Here is a 17,316-nt window from a genome sequence, read left to right as displayed (position 1 = left end):
GCTGGGGAGGGGGGCGGAGCGGGCTGGGGTTGGGAGGCGGGGCTAAGGCAGGGCAGCAGTGATTTCCACAGACCTTACATGGCTTTGTGTTCCAGGCTCCAACTCACATTCTGCTCTCTGGGTCAGGGTGGGAACAGGGGAGCGCTGGGGTAGGAGGAAGGGGTGGTGGGGATTTCAAACTATTGCAGCTGAGCAGCCTGAGCACAGACATGCACTGACATGCACAGAAATGCCGGGGAGGAGGCAGCCCCTCTTTCCCCTCCGCCCCACTTCTTTCCCCAGCGCCCATTTCTCAGGGCCAGATGTTCCCTTTCCTGCAACTTGGAACTGTTGTCCTCCTTCCAAGGAAACCCCACCCCCAGCTCTTCAGCTTCCCAAGCAGCATTTCTTGGCCAGGTCTGTCCCCCTTGCCCCCTCTCCTACATGGCTAATTTCCTTGGCCAGAGTCCTTAATATTCTCTGGGGGATTCTAGATACTTCAAAAGTCAAAGAGAAGAAATTCAAGTAAAAGTCTTGTAATACTTTTTATTATAAATTACACACACCATCAGTTTTTACAAAATTCTATCTATTCTCCCACTTCAATGCACATGCATTAAAGAAATGTCTGGTATAACATTCACCAAATGTGAATGCTAGCTGTTTCTGAGTGGTAGGATTTGTGGTGTTTTTGCTTGAGTATTTTTAATATCAACGTCATTTGTATAAATTCATCATTTTAAAAAAATGAACTGGAAATAAGAATTAACCAAAGGATATATGGGGGTTTATGTGGTAGGAGGCGGTTTTCCAAGGGTCGAGTGTCAGAGGAGCAGGAAGTGGGAACAGAGAGGAAGGTACATGTCTCGGCACCCCCTCTCCGCCCCGCCCATGTCCCACCACACACTCAGGGCTACAAGTCTTGGTAAGAGAAAGGCGGCAGGTCCGGGACACAGGCTGCCAGGTGGGGGATGCAGGCCACATGATTGACACTGCAGAGCCCAGCATCCTGGCCCTTCTCAAAGTAGACACTGCCAGGGGAGAAGATGGAGGGGTCCTCATCAAAGAAGTTATAGGGTCGGAGCAAGAAGCCAACTCTGTTCCCCAGAGTCACTGTGTTGGGGACATCCTCAGCGTGGGGGATGTGCAGGAAGCTGGCTGTAACCCAAGCCACCAGGTCCTGCAGGAAGAGGAAGAGCTGGAGACTTTGGAGGCGAGACCCAGAGAACCACCCCACCAGCCACAATCCCCCAATCTCCAGTCTCAGCCCTGCTTCTACCTCTGCCCAGCCGCAGGCCCAATAACAGGTGTGGTAATCCATGTGAGAAGCTGTAGGGTGGTCCCAGGGCTAATCTCACCCTCAGGAGAGATGACCCATGTTGGTCATCAGGGAACTCCCTGGCCCCTAATCTAAGAACTGGAAACCTACCATTCCCTCCATCCTACAGCCAGGGGCCGGGCAGCCAAGACACCAGGCTTAGGGGAGCTCCTTTCCTCTGCCCCTAGGGCTACCAACCTCTCCTAAGAGGGTCTCATTGTTGATGAAGTCAGCAAAGGCCGTAGTGGGTGTCCAGATGTCATTCTGGTAATAGATGCTGCTGCTCTGTGACTCCTCCTCCTTCCTCCGGGTCACCACAAGCTGGTATCTGACCAGGAACGTTGTAGGAAGGTGGTGTCAGAAAATGTCAAGGGCCTTTACCAGCCCAGAGATCCTTTGGATCAGATTCTGTGTGAGACCATTCCCGTCCCATATCTACTTGGATCTGAGAAGAGGTCCGGGGTGAATGATCGAGGTTAGTGAGTTGGGGTCTTCAAGAGCTGGGATGGGAAGGGGACCAGTCCTTCCCTACCACCCAGTGCCCAGGGCCCTCCTCACCTCCCCCAGCTGAGGGCCCTCTCCATGTCGCTGTCCAGGGGCACGTGTATGCCAAGAGGGCTGTGGATCTGGATTCGGTACCCGCGCTGGTGACCCCAGGAATTAGTCTGGTTGCTAGCCAAGTAAAGGTAGCGGGGAAGGGGGTTCCCCGAGAGAAAGGCCGTCAGGTCCTCCCTTCCCAGGACCTGCCGAGTCAGCTGTGGACGCTGCAGTTGGTGCTCCGGACTCCAAGGGGCTGCCACAGGTTTAAACACCACGTCTTCAGCTACCACCCAGTTTTTCAGCCCTGCCAGGGTGAGGGGAGGGAGAGGAGTTCCACAGCAGGTGAGACAGGTCCCTTGTTTTCTCCGTGATGCCCCCTGCACTGGCCTGACAAAGGACAGCAGAGCTCATCAGAGAGCCCTCTGTGCTGGGAGCCAGGTCTGGACTTGAGGGCGGGCCCGCCTTCTTTGAACCTGCCCTGCCCAACACAGTTACCACCGGTCACAAGTGGCTCTTTCAATTTAAAAATTCGGTTCCTCAGTCACACTATCTACATTCCACGTGCTCAATAGCTACACGTGGCTAGTGGCTAACATATTGGACAAATCAGACAGGTAACATTCCATCATTGCAGAAAGTTCTATTGGCACTGGTCTACCCAATAGACTTTGGACCAATTATTTGCTTCTCTGATTCTCACTTGGTGAATCGCTACAATGGGCATAAGAAAAGCTGTTCTGTGGCTGAGCTCTATAAATGGAAAAGCACACACAGGTGGCTAATAACGTTCTTCTAACTATGAAAGGGATATTTGTCTTGGAGAAGCCGGCTGGAAAAACCCAATCCCCCTCCGTGGTGCCCTGCATGCTCCTCCTGGCTCAGACTTTGATTTTTTTCTCAATATGGCAGGTATCACTTTGTCTTTTTTACAAGGAAGTAGATTTATATCTTTAAATTGTCTGGGAGATCCCTGGAACACTTATACTCTTTCTGCAGGTTTGGACTGCTAGTTCCTTTTGGCATGACTCATATGAATGTGCTGGCACACAGGGAACCCCCCTGAAGCCAGTGCCCCTGCCAGCTGTCCTGTGTGCAGGGACCTGACACAGACTCTCTAGCCCACAGCACCAGCCTGTGCTGCACGCTGGTCCAGTAAATGTTATTTATGTCCTAAGACAAGGCTCTTCAATGCCAAAATGCTGGAAAGAAAACTTCAAGTCAGAAAATAGCCATATCCCAAATATGTCAAAGAATAACCTAGTTAAAATGCATGATTTAAAATAGCATTTCAATCATGCTGTTTTCTTAGCTCTCTCCCCTCCACCCGCACAGCACACACACGCCATCTTTATACTCAAGAGAATATGGAAATGTTTCACAAGAAGTATGCTGAGTTACAGTGCATTATACTTGGGCAGCCACTTCCTGACCCATCTCCCCCCACCCTCCTTAGTTTCCGTAACTGTAAAATGGAGAGGGTCTGATGGATTCCTAATTTTCTTTCTGGGCCTAATAGTCTAACTTGATAAGTTAATTATTTTGTTCTGGACAAAAATCTGTCAGGAGCTTTAAGTCCCCTTTGTGCTTACAGCCCTACTTGAGAAATCCCTTTCTACACTTGCAGCAAGCCTATTGCATGCCTACCATGTCACCAGAGAGCCCACTGTGATGACATGTGCGGGCAGGAATGGGATGGTCCTCCCCAGGAGGCGGATGGGGCCCCCGTCTTGTATCCTCAGTTGTCTGAAAACCTGTGGAGCAGCCCCCAGCTAGCACCTCCTTTTCTCAGGCCCCCGGACCACCTCCACTCTAAGAGGCTCTTTAGACAGACTACTCCCTATCTCTGTTCAGGCCCCTGCTTTCCCCACCTCCACTGACTCTCAGAATTAGGAAGAACTCGGAGCCCCAACTCCAGCCGTGTCCAGCCTCAGACAGGCAGGGCAAGTTCACCACCAACAGACAGGCCAAGGCAGCCAGCTAGTACAGCGCAGCCATCACATTTGGCTTCACAATCGCAGCGGGTCAGAGGGGCTGGGCGGGGGAACCCTCTCTACCTTTTGCCAACTACCCAATAAGCCCAGTATTCAGGCTGACTGCAGTTGAATACACTCAGATCAGTCCCTGCTGTTGCCACAATAAATTGCGGTGCTGGAATGCCACCCTCTTGCCTCTTCCGGCTTGCTGTGCGGGTCTCCCTTCCCTCTGGCCCACCCCAACTCGCAATCCTCATCCCCTGGGCACTCACCTGCCACATCCAGGTCCAGCTTGAAGTGGAAGGCATGCGTGTGCACCGCCCCCAGCACTCTCTCCCCAACGCGGTTCCCAAAGAGGAGGCTCTCCTCGCCCCCGCTCAGGAAAGCTGTGTTGATGTAGCCCGTGGCATGGACCCGCCCTTCGAGCGCCCCATTTGGGTGCAATACAAAGTCCCAAATGTAGTCATAGTTGCCTACAGAGGACACAGACCTGACGACAAGGGCCGAGCCGGCCAAACCACCATAGAAATGGCTCTGAAGGTGATTGTGGTGCCTGCGGAGGGGTAGTCCCTGGGCCTCCTCAAACACACACACAGCCCCCGGGAGCAGCTGGACTGCCCCTTTGCCCACTAATACGTGGATGTCCACCATGGTAGACTGATAGGGGCAGTCCACTCCCCGCACCAAGCCCCGGCTGTGATGGCCAAGTCCATAGCTGCTATCCAGGTATCGGGTCATCATTGTCTTGGGTGAATCGGCACCATAGACAGACAGACACTCCTGGACACTGACTTCATAGGCCACTCGCTCACCCTTGAACCGAACATCAAAAATCCTCATGCCACTGAACACCCCATGGCCAAAGGTAAACATCCAAAGGGAGGACGCCACTAGGTGCCCTTGCACACTGTACCGGGAGCCCTGAGGTGAGAACTGAAGAGGGGGAAGAGGACCTGGGGAGACCCGCGATCGCAGCGATGAGGCCCCAACTGGCAGGGGTGGAGGAACTCTAACCACTTCCAGCCGGCCAGCCTTAAACTCCCATTCCAACTGACCCAAGTCTGCATAGTAGTGCCCAAGGTAGAAGACCTGCTGGACAGCCCAGCGGGCAGGGTCCAGGGCCCTGTGGTCCAGCAGTAGCTCGAGCCCCACAGGGTGAAGGAAAATCCCAACACCTGAGATGTTATGGTAGAGGGCTATCCAGGTAGCACGGTCCCCTGAGCGCAAGCCACGAGGGGTGGCGTGCAGAGCTGCCAAAGTGGAGCCACTGTAGTTGAAGACGGAAGCCAGGAAGACTGGTGCCTTGGGGAGCTCCACCTCTTCCAAATGCTTCCACATCTGGGCAGACTCAGTTCCCAGCACGGGGCGTCGGTGATAGGGCAGGGGGCCCCCGTGACGCTCCACAGTCACATCCCGCAGGTAGGAGGGGTGCGGCAGCGGCCCCACCACCAGCTCAGTCACATTGGGCTGGGCTTGTCCACCAAAGAAAACGATGGCCAGTGCCTCCCGGGCAGGCGGGGGGCTCCCCCTGTCCAGGTGGGCCAGGGCTGCAGCCTTGGGGGGCAGCTGCAGCTCCACTGAGAAGACGCAGTTGTCTGAGGGTTGGGCCTGAGCTGCATCCACCAGGCCTGGCCCCAGCTTCTGGGTCAGAAAGCTCATCACTGCCGTCAGCTCTTCTCGGCTCAGGTCTGCAAACAGCTGGCTCTGGCCAGGGTGTGTCCAGGGCTGGGCACTGTAGGATACAGAGGGGCAGCGGGGAGGCTGGCTGGAGCTACCTTGGCTGGTCAGCAAGACATAGGCCAGGGCAAAGACGGTAATGAGGGACAGTGCCAGGAACACGAGGACTACTCTGAGGTCCATGGTGAATGCCGAGAGCTGAAGTGAGTCCCGCCAGCTGCTCCTTCTACTTACTGACATCAAATCAGGGCTTATATTCAGTAGGATGGACAGGAATAGTGAAAACTCCACCCTGTGGGTTGGACGGGAAATTTCTGACCTTGATTTATATAATTCTGCTCCAATTTTCTGTTCTGTGGTTTGGCTCAAGGTACTACTTCCACGTGCATAGCCTCTCCCCATCCCTGAACTCCTCCCAGCAGCACGGTCAGTACCCACTACCCATCTCCATCATTTAGACCAGATTAGAGGGCATTTGTATATACACTAAACTCTACCTTCCACCCAGAATGGGTCTGAGGAAGTATGCAAATCTCAGACGCCCAATCAAGTCCCATGTACTACATGCAACCACTCTAACTGTCCACTCTCCTACCTCCTGGCAGGCACTCCCCCCCAGTATTTCCAGGATCCACTGCCCAGTTCAGCAGTAAGCACTGTGTTCTGCCAGATGCCTAAGACCAAGCCCTTGATCTGTAGTCTCAGGCCTCTGCCATCTAGTCGGTGAGAAAGGAGTGGTGAAGGCCTGGACGCAGCAGTCCGATTTGTACACCAATCGCAGGTCCCTAAGCTGTGTGACCTGAGGGGAGTTACTTATCCTAAGTCTCAGTGTCCTCACCTATAAAGAAGGGATAACACTACCCTAGAGATTCATGGAGAGTAAATGAGATCAGGCACGTAAAGTGCTTAACAGCCTGACGCGGGGTAGGCATCCAAAAATTGTCAGCTACTGGTACTGATCTCTGAAACAGAATAGAGCAGATGTTCCTCCATTGTTCAAGACCTTAAATCTTTTTTTGCAGAGACAACAGATACCAAATCATTGGATACCAGAATGCTACTCTGCAAGGTGGAAGTTAAGGAAACTTTATTTCAGAGGGAGCTAAGGTCCTAGGTAGCCCTCCAATTCACTTGAAAACCAAAAACCAGGAGTCCCTGGCATCTCCGCAAGAAACTTAAGACATTATTCAGAAGGAACTTTTAGTATAGAGCAAAGAAAATGACGGGATCGGGTGTGCCTTGAACCAGGTGATTCCCCAGACGGAACTAGAGCAGCCTCTACTGGCAGTTCATGGGTATCACTGGGGAGGGAAGGAGGGAAGGAAGGAAGGAAGGAAGGAAGGAAAGAAGGAAGGAAGGAAGGAAGGAAGGAAGGAAGGAAGGAAGGAAGGAAGGAAGGAGCTGGGATCTTGTGAGGGTAGAAGGCAGCTTAGGTTTGGGAAGAGGTAACTTCCATTTAATTCAGACTGAAGACAAATGAAGGACCCACCCTTGCCTCTTGGTAGGCAGAAGCCTCAGCCTTTCCATTATTCCAGAGAAAAGAAGCAGCTCAGTTGGTATAAAGACACCCAATAGGGTGGCTGGAGGTATATGCGGAGGTGGGTGTCCCAATGTGCACACACGTAAGTGTGGGTATGTCCCAGGCCACCAGAGCATCGCATCAGGGTCTGCAGCTTTAGAAAGAGGTCAAAGTACCTGTATTTTTAATAATTTCTTGACACGGTAAAAGAATTTTACATTACGATCCAAGGGTGGTGAGGAGGAGGGACATGGGAACAATCCAACAAACAAAAAGGGAAACTGAGAAACACATGGTGGGCGGACGGAACGGTTTTAGCTGGAAGGGGTCTAAGGGTGGGTAGGGGCATTGCCCAACTAAAATGCAGTTGGTTTGTTACCGAGTACTATTCATGGGAAGACAGCATCCTAACTCCTTCTCTATAGCATACTGGGAGGAAAAATGATGCATCCAGATGGAAATATGATTGGGGGTTGGAAGACAGAGACGGGGGTAGAATAAAAGTCAGAAACAGACACAGAGAATCACCAGCAGACTCTCCAGTAGTGGGAGAATAAAAGTGGGGGTTGATGAGGGTTAACACAAAAGCTGTAACAAGTGACATCTCTGGAAGATTTGAGAGATAAGAGGCAACTCTTCTATGGTTTTGACTTGCCCAGCAGATTTCCACATACACACAATGTGTACATGCATGTGTGTGCATGCACACACATATACACACAAGTGACCGCTTTCCCTGGAAGCACAATACTATAAATAAGAAAACATTTTTTCCCAAAGGGAAAACCCAGTAGGAGCAGCAGCATCTGGCCTCACAGCTGCAGAGACCCCCACCCCAATTTACAACTGGCCCGGGAAGAGGAAACCGGGATTCAGAGGACCAGCCTTTGCAAAAATGCCCCAAAGGACCCGAGTCACAGAGGAAGGGGAACCCACTACCCCTGCTTCTCATCTTTCAGTTGTCCTCCAACTCACCAGCCTCGGGCACCAAGAGGCTACAATATCAGGAGACAATGGGCCCTGGTGGATGAGTACTAAGACACCTAACACCTTCTGAATAGGGTGTGTGTGTGTGTGTGTGTGCGTGTGTGTGTGTGTGTGTGTGTGAGAGAGCATGTGAGACAGAGACAGGGTTTGGGGGGTGGGCAGGGCTGGGGGGAGGGGAGGGCATCAAGTAACAGAGTAGGAAGGCATATACGTGCTGCATGTGTGTACGTGTGTATATCACGCACATATGTGTATGTGAAAATCCTAGTTATAAAAACATCTGAAGCAGCTAGAGACTTGGCAGAAGGTCTAAGGTGTTTCTTGTCATGATCAGGTTCAAGGTGCAATGTATATAGATGGGAAACCCGAAGTCATCACCAGGGCGACTGTGGCAGGGAGGATGCAACGTCCCACAGTGTCAAGGGACACTAACCTCCCAACAGGAAGAAATGAGCTGGTCCCCGCCCCCCACTCCACCCCAGTTCCTACAAAACACCTAGCACTCTCCTTCCAGTTCCCTCAGCTTCTAACCAACTAATCATCAAGAGGGGAAATACAAAGCCCAAGACACAGGAGGGAGCCAGGGAGAAAAAACACAAGTATTCTTGTGCCAACATCCTGTGTACACAAATCTGGATGTCTCCAGAAATTAGGACGGGGGGCGTGGGGTATTAGGGAAGGAAATAGAAGAGTTCCTGAGGCCTGAAAAAAGAGGTAAACACGTCACAGAACTACATGAGAGTTTCATTAGACTCTAACTAAAAACAGAGAGAGGTGTGATTACTACTTCCAGCCAGTTTCCCCATCACGATAGTCATGTAACAAACCAAGGCAATGTCGGTCTTGAGCCAGACTCACAGAGTCCCCTGGCCCTGGCCCTGGCCTCAGTACAGTGTCTCTGCATTGCTGCTCCGGGGCCGTTTGATCTTCTCGATATTTTTCAGGATCATGTCATGTAGAGTGACCTGGGAGAGGAGGGATCAGGGACTCACATGTCTGTTGTACCCCAACCTCACTAGGAAAATAAATAAAACCGCCACAAACTCCCAAGCACTCACTCACATAACCCGGATCTCACTCACCTGAATCTGCATCACTCACCCTACTACCTCTCTTATACCCCAGGCACACCTGGGTATATCCAGGGCCCAAGAGTCTAATAGATAACATTTACTGAGCACTTAACATACCAAGAATTGCACTGGGTCCTTTAATGTGTTAGAGTTGAAGAAACTGAAGTCTGAGGTTAAACTTGCCCAAGGCCACACATTACAAGTAGGACTGGTTCTAAACCTAAGCCTGACTCTAACGCCCACATCTTCACCCCTATTCTATGTTGTGCCCTTTCCCATCCAGGTAGAAAGAAGGGAGATGCCCAGCTAGATACCTTCAATGACCTCACAGCTCTCATCACTCGGCTAATGGGCAGAATTTGTTCCACTCATTTTACCTCCACCCCCTGCCCCCCATCTCAACCCCCAGAGAGTGGCAAGAAAATGGTCACCAGAACTAAGAGAAGCCAGAGCAACTGTGGGCAGGGACCAAGGTTACTTACATATTGATTCCTTAGCTCTGATATGATGAGCCGAAGGCTGATATATTCTTTCTCATCAATCTCTGTCACGGTGCGGCGATAGTCCTCCTGAGAGTGGGGCGGAGAAGAGGCTAGTTCCCAAAGCCTGACTGTCCCCACATGGCTCTTCCCAGGAACAGCCGCTCCTCCCGGTCCTACCACTTCCGCCCTCGGCCTACAAAACCCTTACTTACCACATGGGGATATTTAGCTATTTTAGAAACCAATTTGGCTCTTGTAATATAATATCTGGAAGGAGAGAGAAGAGGAGGAAGCTGCAGGAGACCCCGGACAGTGCTTACCACCTCGTCAGCCCCCAATTCCTGGGCCAAGCCCAAGCAGCCCTACCTAGATATCTGGTCCAGATAAGATGCAGCTTCACTCTCAACAGTTCTTAGCTCTGCAACTGTCTCCTCCTGAAAAAACAACTGAGTCAAAAGTCACTTCCACATCACCCCAAGGCAGACCAAAGAGAAAGGGAAAACAGAAAAGCAGGGGACATGAGATTATCTCCCAAACCTTCCTCTCCAGTTCCTAATGCAAGCACATTACCTGAATGGACACCCCAAAGTTGTTCCCATCCTCTATCCTAGGAATCAGGAGTTGTACCCACATTTTGACCTGGAGAGTGAGGAGACCAAAATATACATATGAGGACCTTGGCCTTTTCTACTGAAGCCATGAAGTATACAATTCATGCTGCTGGGGCCAGATGTCAGGAGCACAGGAGCCAAGACAGACTTCCAATTCCCACATCATCTCCACGCCTCCAGCCCCATATCCATCATCTTGAATAGTTCAAGCCAGGCTATTCGGGGTCAGCCCCTGCCTCACCGTGTTGCATTTCTCGATCAGCAGCCGGATCTCAGGCTTCACTTTTTCAATAATGTCCACCAGCTGCTGGTTGCTTTTTAGCATCCCGTTGGGCATCACGAACACCTTGGTTCCTGACAGGGACATGAGGAAGGTTAAATGATTTGGATGGAAGGTAGGACATAGCACTCCACCCCTTTCTCTCTTTCCCAGACCCATGAGATGCTATGACCTCTGCCTTTTATCTGTCACAACTCTATCTATAAACCTTGACACCCCCAACGAAATCAAAAAAAGAGAACACGTGGATTAGCAAATGGGTGTCTAAAGTATCCCAAAACTCTGAAAAATAAAGAAATTAAAACATGCTCTATAGGGGGCTTCCCTGGTGGCGCAGTGGTTGGGAGTCCGCCTGCCGATGCAAGGGACACGGGTTCATGCCCCGGTCCGGGAAGATCCCACATGCCGCGGAGCGGCTGGGCCCGTGAGCCATGGCCGCTGAGCCTGCGCGTCCGGAGCCCATGCTCCGCAATGGGAGAGGCCACAACGGTGAGAGGCCCGCGTACAGCAAAAAAAAAAAAAAAGAAAGAAAAAAAAAAAAAAAAACCATGCTCTATAGACTTAATGTACCAACTATTACTGAAGAGGAAAAAATGATATGGAACTGTGACTTCTGTGAAAAATCTGTGATGTGTAGCCACCTCCAACCTCTCTCCCTTGGCAGTCCACACTAAGACAAACCCTCCCTATTAACTGGAAAATTAGGTTTACAGTGCTAAATGACAATGCTTGGAGGACTTGGGAATGCTAACGTCTGGGAAATAAATTCAGATCCTGCTTCCTGGCCAGGAGAACACAAGATTCATCCTGCAACTCAGGGCTGCAGGCCAGGAAAGGCTGGGGTGGGGTGTAGTGAAGGGAGCTCTTACCCTGGAAGGCCTCTTCACATTCATCCAATCTTCGCTTCTTGTAAGTGGGCTAAAGACGCAAAAAGATGGGAATTAGCCTGCTTGACACCTACATCCCCACCATAAGCTACCCTTCGAGCAAGTTTAATCCCTTCCTCAACCCCATTATTAATTTACACACAATTTACTAAGCACATACAAGGCTTTAAGAGAAGATTCTTGGGGCCTCCCTGATGGCGCAGTGGTTAAGAATCCGCCTGCTAATACAGGGGACACGGGTACCAGCCGTGGTCTGGGAAGATCCCACGTGCCACGGAGCAACTAAGCCTGTGCGCCACAACTCCTGCACTCTAGAGCCAAAGAGTCACAACTACTGAGCCCATGTGCCACAACTACTGAAGCCCACACGCCTAGAGCCCATGCTCTGTAACAAAAGAAGCCACCACAATGAGAAGCCTGTGCACCGCAAAGAAGAGTAGCCCCTGCTTGGCACAACAAAAGAAAGCCCGCGTGCAGCAACGAAGGCCCAACGCAGCCATTAATTAATTAATTAATTAATTAATTAATTAAAAAGATTCTTGCCACAAAGCAACTTAAACTCTAGTTGGGAAGACCAACCTTTCAAGAAATATAACAAATTAAGCAATTAGGGAGAATTCCCTGGTGGTCCAGTAGTTAGGGCTTGGCACTTTCACTGCCAGAGGCCGGGGTTCCATCCCTGGTTGGGGAACTAAGATCCCACAAGCCATGCAACACGGCCAAATAAATAAATTTTAAAAATTTAAAAATCGAGCCATTAGGCAGGGGGGATACTATAAAAAACAGGAAAAATGAAGCACTGAATGCAGAGTTAGGATAATTAAGGGAATAAGTACAAATCCGCTGGTTCCACAAAGAAATGCAATATTCAATCAACAAACGTGTATTGAGCACCTGCTATGTACTAGGAACAATGCTAGGTGCTGGGGATACAAAGATAATTAAGATAGTTTCTGCTTTCCAGAATTGCAAGTTCTATCAATGCGACAGTAATGCAGACAAAGAACAATACAGTACAGTGTCATAAATATATATATATATAATATATATATATATATAATATATATATAAGTATAATAAAATGTGGATATATAGCTGCTAAAGACTAGGCACTAAAGATACACAAAGACTAGGACTGCAGTTACATAGCAAGAAGAACTGTTCATTCCATAACAACACTCAAGACACTGAAACGGGTAAGAAAAGTCTTGCCTAGAGTCCTGGGGACAGACCAGATCACCTGAGGGAACCTGTAGCTATTTGTCCTATTTTTAAACTCACTCTAACAGAGTAACATTAACATATTCACTTCATGCTACAAATGAAAATCAGGATCTAGAGGGGGTGTACTTTAGTCATAACATCTGTAAGAATCCTCATTCCCAGATCCAAATCCCACTGTCCCCTCTGTATATGTTCAAACTGAGCAGGGAATAAAGAACAGAGAACCTATTGCTTCCAAACACAAAGATAAATATAGGACACTTACACCGTCCAGTCCATCATGGCTATTGGTGAGAAGAATAGGGTCAGGGACTGGGAGATTCATGTCTGAGTGGATCTGAGTTAGGTCATGGATGTTTAGGATTGGTTCCTGAAAGAGAGAAGCCCACCCCCAAAACATTAGTTTTTTCAAGATGAACAAAGAAGTATTTCATTTAAAGGGCAAGAAATGACAGCGCTTTACAGTACAAAACAAAACGGAATTAACACGATTTGTCCCATTTGACAGAAAGACCGGGGCCGAAAAAATGGGGGAATCTAAGGAAAAGAAAAGCGTCTCTCACCTTCAAAAAACTATCAAGTTCTAACAATTTCTTTGGGAAAAAATTTGCCACCAAGTCTTCTGCCTAAAGATGAGGGAAAATACAACCGAATTAGTAACTGTGGGAAGGTCTGTCTCTACAGGTATCTCTCCTCTGGGGAACTCCCGACTATTAACCAACACTCATTTTTCTATTTATTTCACTCACCTCACTTGTGATCCGTTCCCTGAAAGAATCAACCTAAAATTAATAAAGAAAGCAATTCACTACGAGTAAGTCACTACCTGGCAACAGAAGTATGGGCAGGATGGGGAAACCCAAATCCAACTGTCTTCCCCTCACCTTGTAATCGTATGAGAAGCTGAGAGGCCCCCAGACAGCAAATACTTTCTTTTTCTGAGGATCCATTTCTCCATCTCAGGAGAGGGAAGCCGGGCTTGAGGGCAGCACCCGCCTGTCTTCCCTCCCTCCCTCCCTTCCTGTGTCTGAAGCTATCTGACTTTGAGAGCAGACAAAAGACAGGTAGGTGGGGGAGGTGTGAGCTCACAAACGTTGTCAACCACCATCCAAACCTGGCCCAGGATACGAGGCAGGCCTGATGCCAAGGGCAGGGGCAGCAGCAGCGTCCGGAGGCGGGGACGCTGCTGGGCTGGGGGACTTCCAGCTGTCACTGGCCTAAAGAACTTAAGTCCACCACGTGTCCGCGGAGGTCTCCCCGGGCTCTCCACTATTAAACGGGGTACAAAAGGCCATCCCATATTATCCTCTCCCCCAATGCTGTCCCGGGAGTGGGGGGCTGGGCTGAGCCGAGCGGAAGCTCAGGGCTGGTGTCCCCAGGGAGACAAAGACGCCATGGGGAGTGGGGAGCCGGTCAGACTGCTCGGGGATCGAAGCGAGGGGTAAGGAGGCCCGGGCCGGTGCCGTTACCTTGAGCTTCACTTCCTGATCCACCTTCAGCAACGAGGCCATGGCCGGGCCGGGCCGTGTCCGCTCCGCTGGAGACCGGAGGCGCTGTGGGCTCCGGGGAGGGGGTCAGAGGTAGGCGGGAATATCGGCTGCTTTCGGGACGCGACCGCCCTCGCTGGCTCACTCACTGCTCTCTCGCTCCCTCCCCTCGTGTCGTCCGTCCGCCCGCCCGCTGCCTGTACCTGCTGCCTGCTCCCTCTCTCGCTCGCCCTCCCGGCTTTCGCCGCTCACGCCGGAAGTTACGTCACAGACAATCGCCGGGATTTCGGCGAGGATGCGCATATGCCCTGCGCAGCCGCGCTGAGGTTCAGCTCTGGACATTGTTATTTCCCGGCTCCTCTACGCTCTACGGGTGAAATAAAAGGGAGTGTGGCCAAGGGTGGTTTGGTGAGATCTGAGGCTCAAAGAGACTCGGGGATTACTTGCTTCTCTGTTATCCCGGCACTCTCCTTCTCCGAAGGGACCTTCGGAGCCGCTTCCGCCTCGAGCGGGGACCCGACCGACGACGCCGTCCCGCCCCAGTGACGTCGACCGAGGAAGCCGACGGTCCCCGCGCTGGGTTTGGGGCGTCTAGTCTGTGATTTCTGCCGCCTCCTCCTCTTAGCCGAAGCTCTAGTGTTAGGCTGGAGCCTAACAGAAGACAAGTCCTGTTGCACGAGGCTTCCCCACCTTTCTCTGCCATTTAGCCACTTAATCTCATACACTTTCAGACCTCAGTGATCAACTGCCTGATGGATGGGCAAATTGATGCCTGGAGGCCGGTAGTGCTTGTCCAAGTCTACACAATGTTTCCAGAAAATCCAAGACCAGAACTCAGATCTCCTAACTTCTAGGGCAATGCTGTATCCATTTTCCTCATGGAAGGCAGAGTCTCTAACCCTTAATTCACCCACTCATATGGTCTCTTAACATTGGTTATTTCGCTCTAAAATGGACTAGGCTCAGACAGCAGCATCTCAGGCTAGAAATAATGTGTCACTTACGTAAGTTAAAATCTTCTAGCAGCCACATTAAAAAGTGAAACAGGTGAAATTAGTTTTAATCATATATTTAAGCCAGTTTAACCAAATATTATTTCATCATGTAATCAATATAAAAAATATTAATGAGATCTTGTACATTCTTTTCTCATACCAAGTCTTTGAAATCCAGTATGAATTTTACACTTGCACATCTCAGTTCAGAGGAACCACATTTGCAGTACTCAGTAACCATATGTGGTTAATGGCTCCTGTATTGAACAGCACAGTTCTGGGAAATCAAAGGTAAACAAGACTCAAGTTCTCTGGTCTCCTGGGACTTAATACTTGGGAAAGACACCAGAAAGTAAACTGACAACATAATTGCAAAATCTGATAAATGTTAGGGAAAAAATGACTGACGTAGAGAATGCCAGGGGTCTATTTTAGTTAAAATGGCCAAGAAAGGCCTCTCAGATGAAGTGACAAGCTAAAAGGGTGTAAAAGGGTTAGCTTGGGAAGAGTGAGGGGAAGAGCCTTCAAAGGTATGGGTGCAGCACAGGCAAATGCCCTGGGGAAGGAAAGTGGTTGTCCAGTTGAAGAAATTTTTTTAAAGAGCGTATTTATTTATTTATTTATTTATTTATTTATTTATTGGCTGCACTGCCACCAGGGATCAAACCCGTGACTCCTGCAGTGGAAGCGTGGAGTATTAACTTCTGGACCACCAGGGAAGTCTCAGTTGAAGAAATTGAAAGACTAATTAGTTAGTTGGGGGTGGGAGTGGGCTGGGGAGGGTTGTTAGGAAACAATTTGGATTAAGTGCAAAGGCAGGTCATCTGATTTACAACCTCTGTGTGAAGAGCAAGGGAGGGACTTCCCTGTGGTGCAGTGGTTGGGAATCCGCCTGCCAATGCAGGGGACACGGGTTCGAGCCCTGGTCCAGGAAGATCCCACATGCCATGGAGCAACAAAGCCTGTGCGCCACAACTACTGAGGCTGCGCTCTAGAGCCCACGAGCCACAACTACAGAGCCCGCGTGCCTAGAGCCCATGCTCCCCAACAAGAGAAGCCACCGCAATTAGAGGCCTGCGCACCGCAAAGAGGAGTGGCCCCTGCTCTCCTCAACTGGAGGAAGCCTGTGCGCAGCAACGGAGACCCAGCGCAGCCAAAAATAAATAAATAAATAAATTTATTTATTTTCTTTTAAAAGAGAGCAAGGGAGATGGTGGGAATACACAGTTAAATGAAGTGTGACTGACTATGGCCTCTGGAATCAGAGAAACCTGCCTTCAAATCCCACCTCAGCTCCTTACTAACTGTGATATCTTGGGAAAATTACTGAAATGCTGAGTCTCAGTTCCCTCATCTGTACAATGGAATTTTAATTATTATTAACAAATAGTATGCAATTTTGTAGGGTTGTCATGAACACTGGAAATCACATATATGTACAAGAACTAGCACAGTGCCTGGATACAAGGCAGGCATTAGATAAACAGTAGCCATTATCAGACAAGCTACCTGTTCATGCTTAGCGTGAACTTACCTCATGCTTATCTTAAACTATATAATTATTATCAGCCTCATTTTCAGACTCAAAGTTCTTTTCCACTTATTCAAGACCACATACAACATAGCCCATACTACCCATCTTGTGTAGTAACATCTAACGGTTTTCCCCCTTTTACCCCTGCTTTCTGTTCCACTTGTCCCTAGTAACTTTTCAACTCTGATCTGGAACTTAACTTCAGGAATGCTTTCCCAAATTAACTACATCCTATGTTAAGTGTGCCATTACCCTGCATTTCTTTCAGAATTGATAACTTCAGCTTGAAAACTTAATGTGTTTCTGCTTGTTGAAATATGGCTTTGTTCTCAAATAATTGTATTTTGTCTTCTTCAAGTAGGGTTGTAAGAAGACAGATACACATTCCTTTTTTATTTCCCTTTCTCCTCCCTTATCCAAGTGTTTTATGTAATGTGCACTCATTTGTTTATTTATTCAGTGAACAATTGCTGAGGGCACCACTACATTTAACAAACTATTCATTCCTGGGTGCTTATGAATCAAACATGATCACTGATGACTGGTCTTATTTTAAATTCATGTCTACAACATTCAAATGGGTGCTCCTGGGAGTCTCAGGTGTTCCTTGGCTTGGAGACAACCATCTTCTCCCTGTGTCTCTTCACATGTCTTCCCTCTGTTCATGTCCACCTTTGTGTCCAAATTGCCCCTTTTTATAAGGACAGCCAGTAATACTGGATTAATGACTTAATGACCTCATTAACTTGA

General features: G+C 49.4%; 2 protein-coding genes across 2 annotated transcripts; both read right to left on the bottom strand.

Moving 5' to 3' along the window:
- Window positions 1-546: 546 nt before the first annotated feature.
- On the bottom strand, window positions 547-6,470 carry AOC2 (amine oxidase copper containing 2). The gene is made up of 4 exons (XM_082604875.1): window positions 4,083-6,470; window positions 1,856-2,141; window positions 1,496-1,625; window positions 547-1,159 (listed from the first exon to the last, which is right to left on the bottom strand). The coding sequence occupies exons 1-4, from the start codon at window positions 5,887-5,889 to the stop codon at window positions 893-895; spliced, it is 2,490 nt and encodes an 829-aa protein (XP_082461001.1). The 5' UTR covers window positions 5,890-6,470; the 3' UTR covers window positions 547-892.
- Window positions 6,471-6,550: 80 nt separating this feature from the next.
- On the bottom strand, window positions 6,551-14,302 carry PSME3 (proteasome activator subunit 3). The gene is made up of 11 exons (XM_082604876.1): window positions 14,020-14,302; window positions 13,300-13,332; window positions 13,114-13,176; window positions 12,816-12,920; window positions 11,309-11,357; window positions 10,401-10,513; window positions 10,119-10,187; window positions 9,915-9,982; window positions 9,761-9,815; window positions 9,549-9,635; window positions 6,551-8,958 (listed from the first exon to the last, which is right to left on the bottom strand). Exons 1-11 carry the CDS (start codon window positions 14,059-14,061, stop codon window positions 8,878-8,880), a joined length of 765 nt encoding a protein of 254 aa, XP_082461002.1. The 5' UTR covers window positions 14,062-14,302; the 3' UTR covers window positions 6,551-8,877.
- Window positions 14,303-17,316: the final 3,014 nt, after the last annotated feature.

The sequence above is a fragment of the Mesoplodon mirus genome, assembly GCF_964341445.2.
Source record: "Mesoplodon mirus genome assembly, chromosome: 18".
Lineage (NCBI taxonomy): Eukaryota > Metazoa > Chordata > Mammalia > Artiodactyla > Ziphiidae > Mesoplodon > Mesoplodon mirus.
Note: the sequence above shows the minus strand (reverse complement) of the source record. Positions and strands in the feature narration are given on the sequence as shown.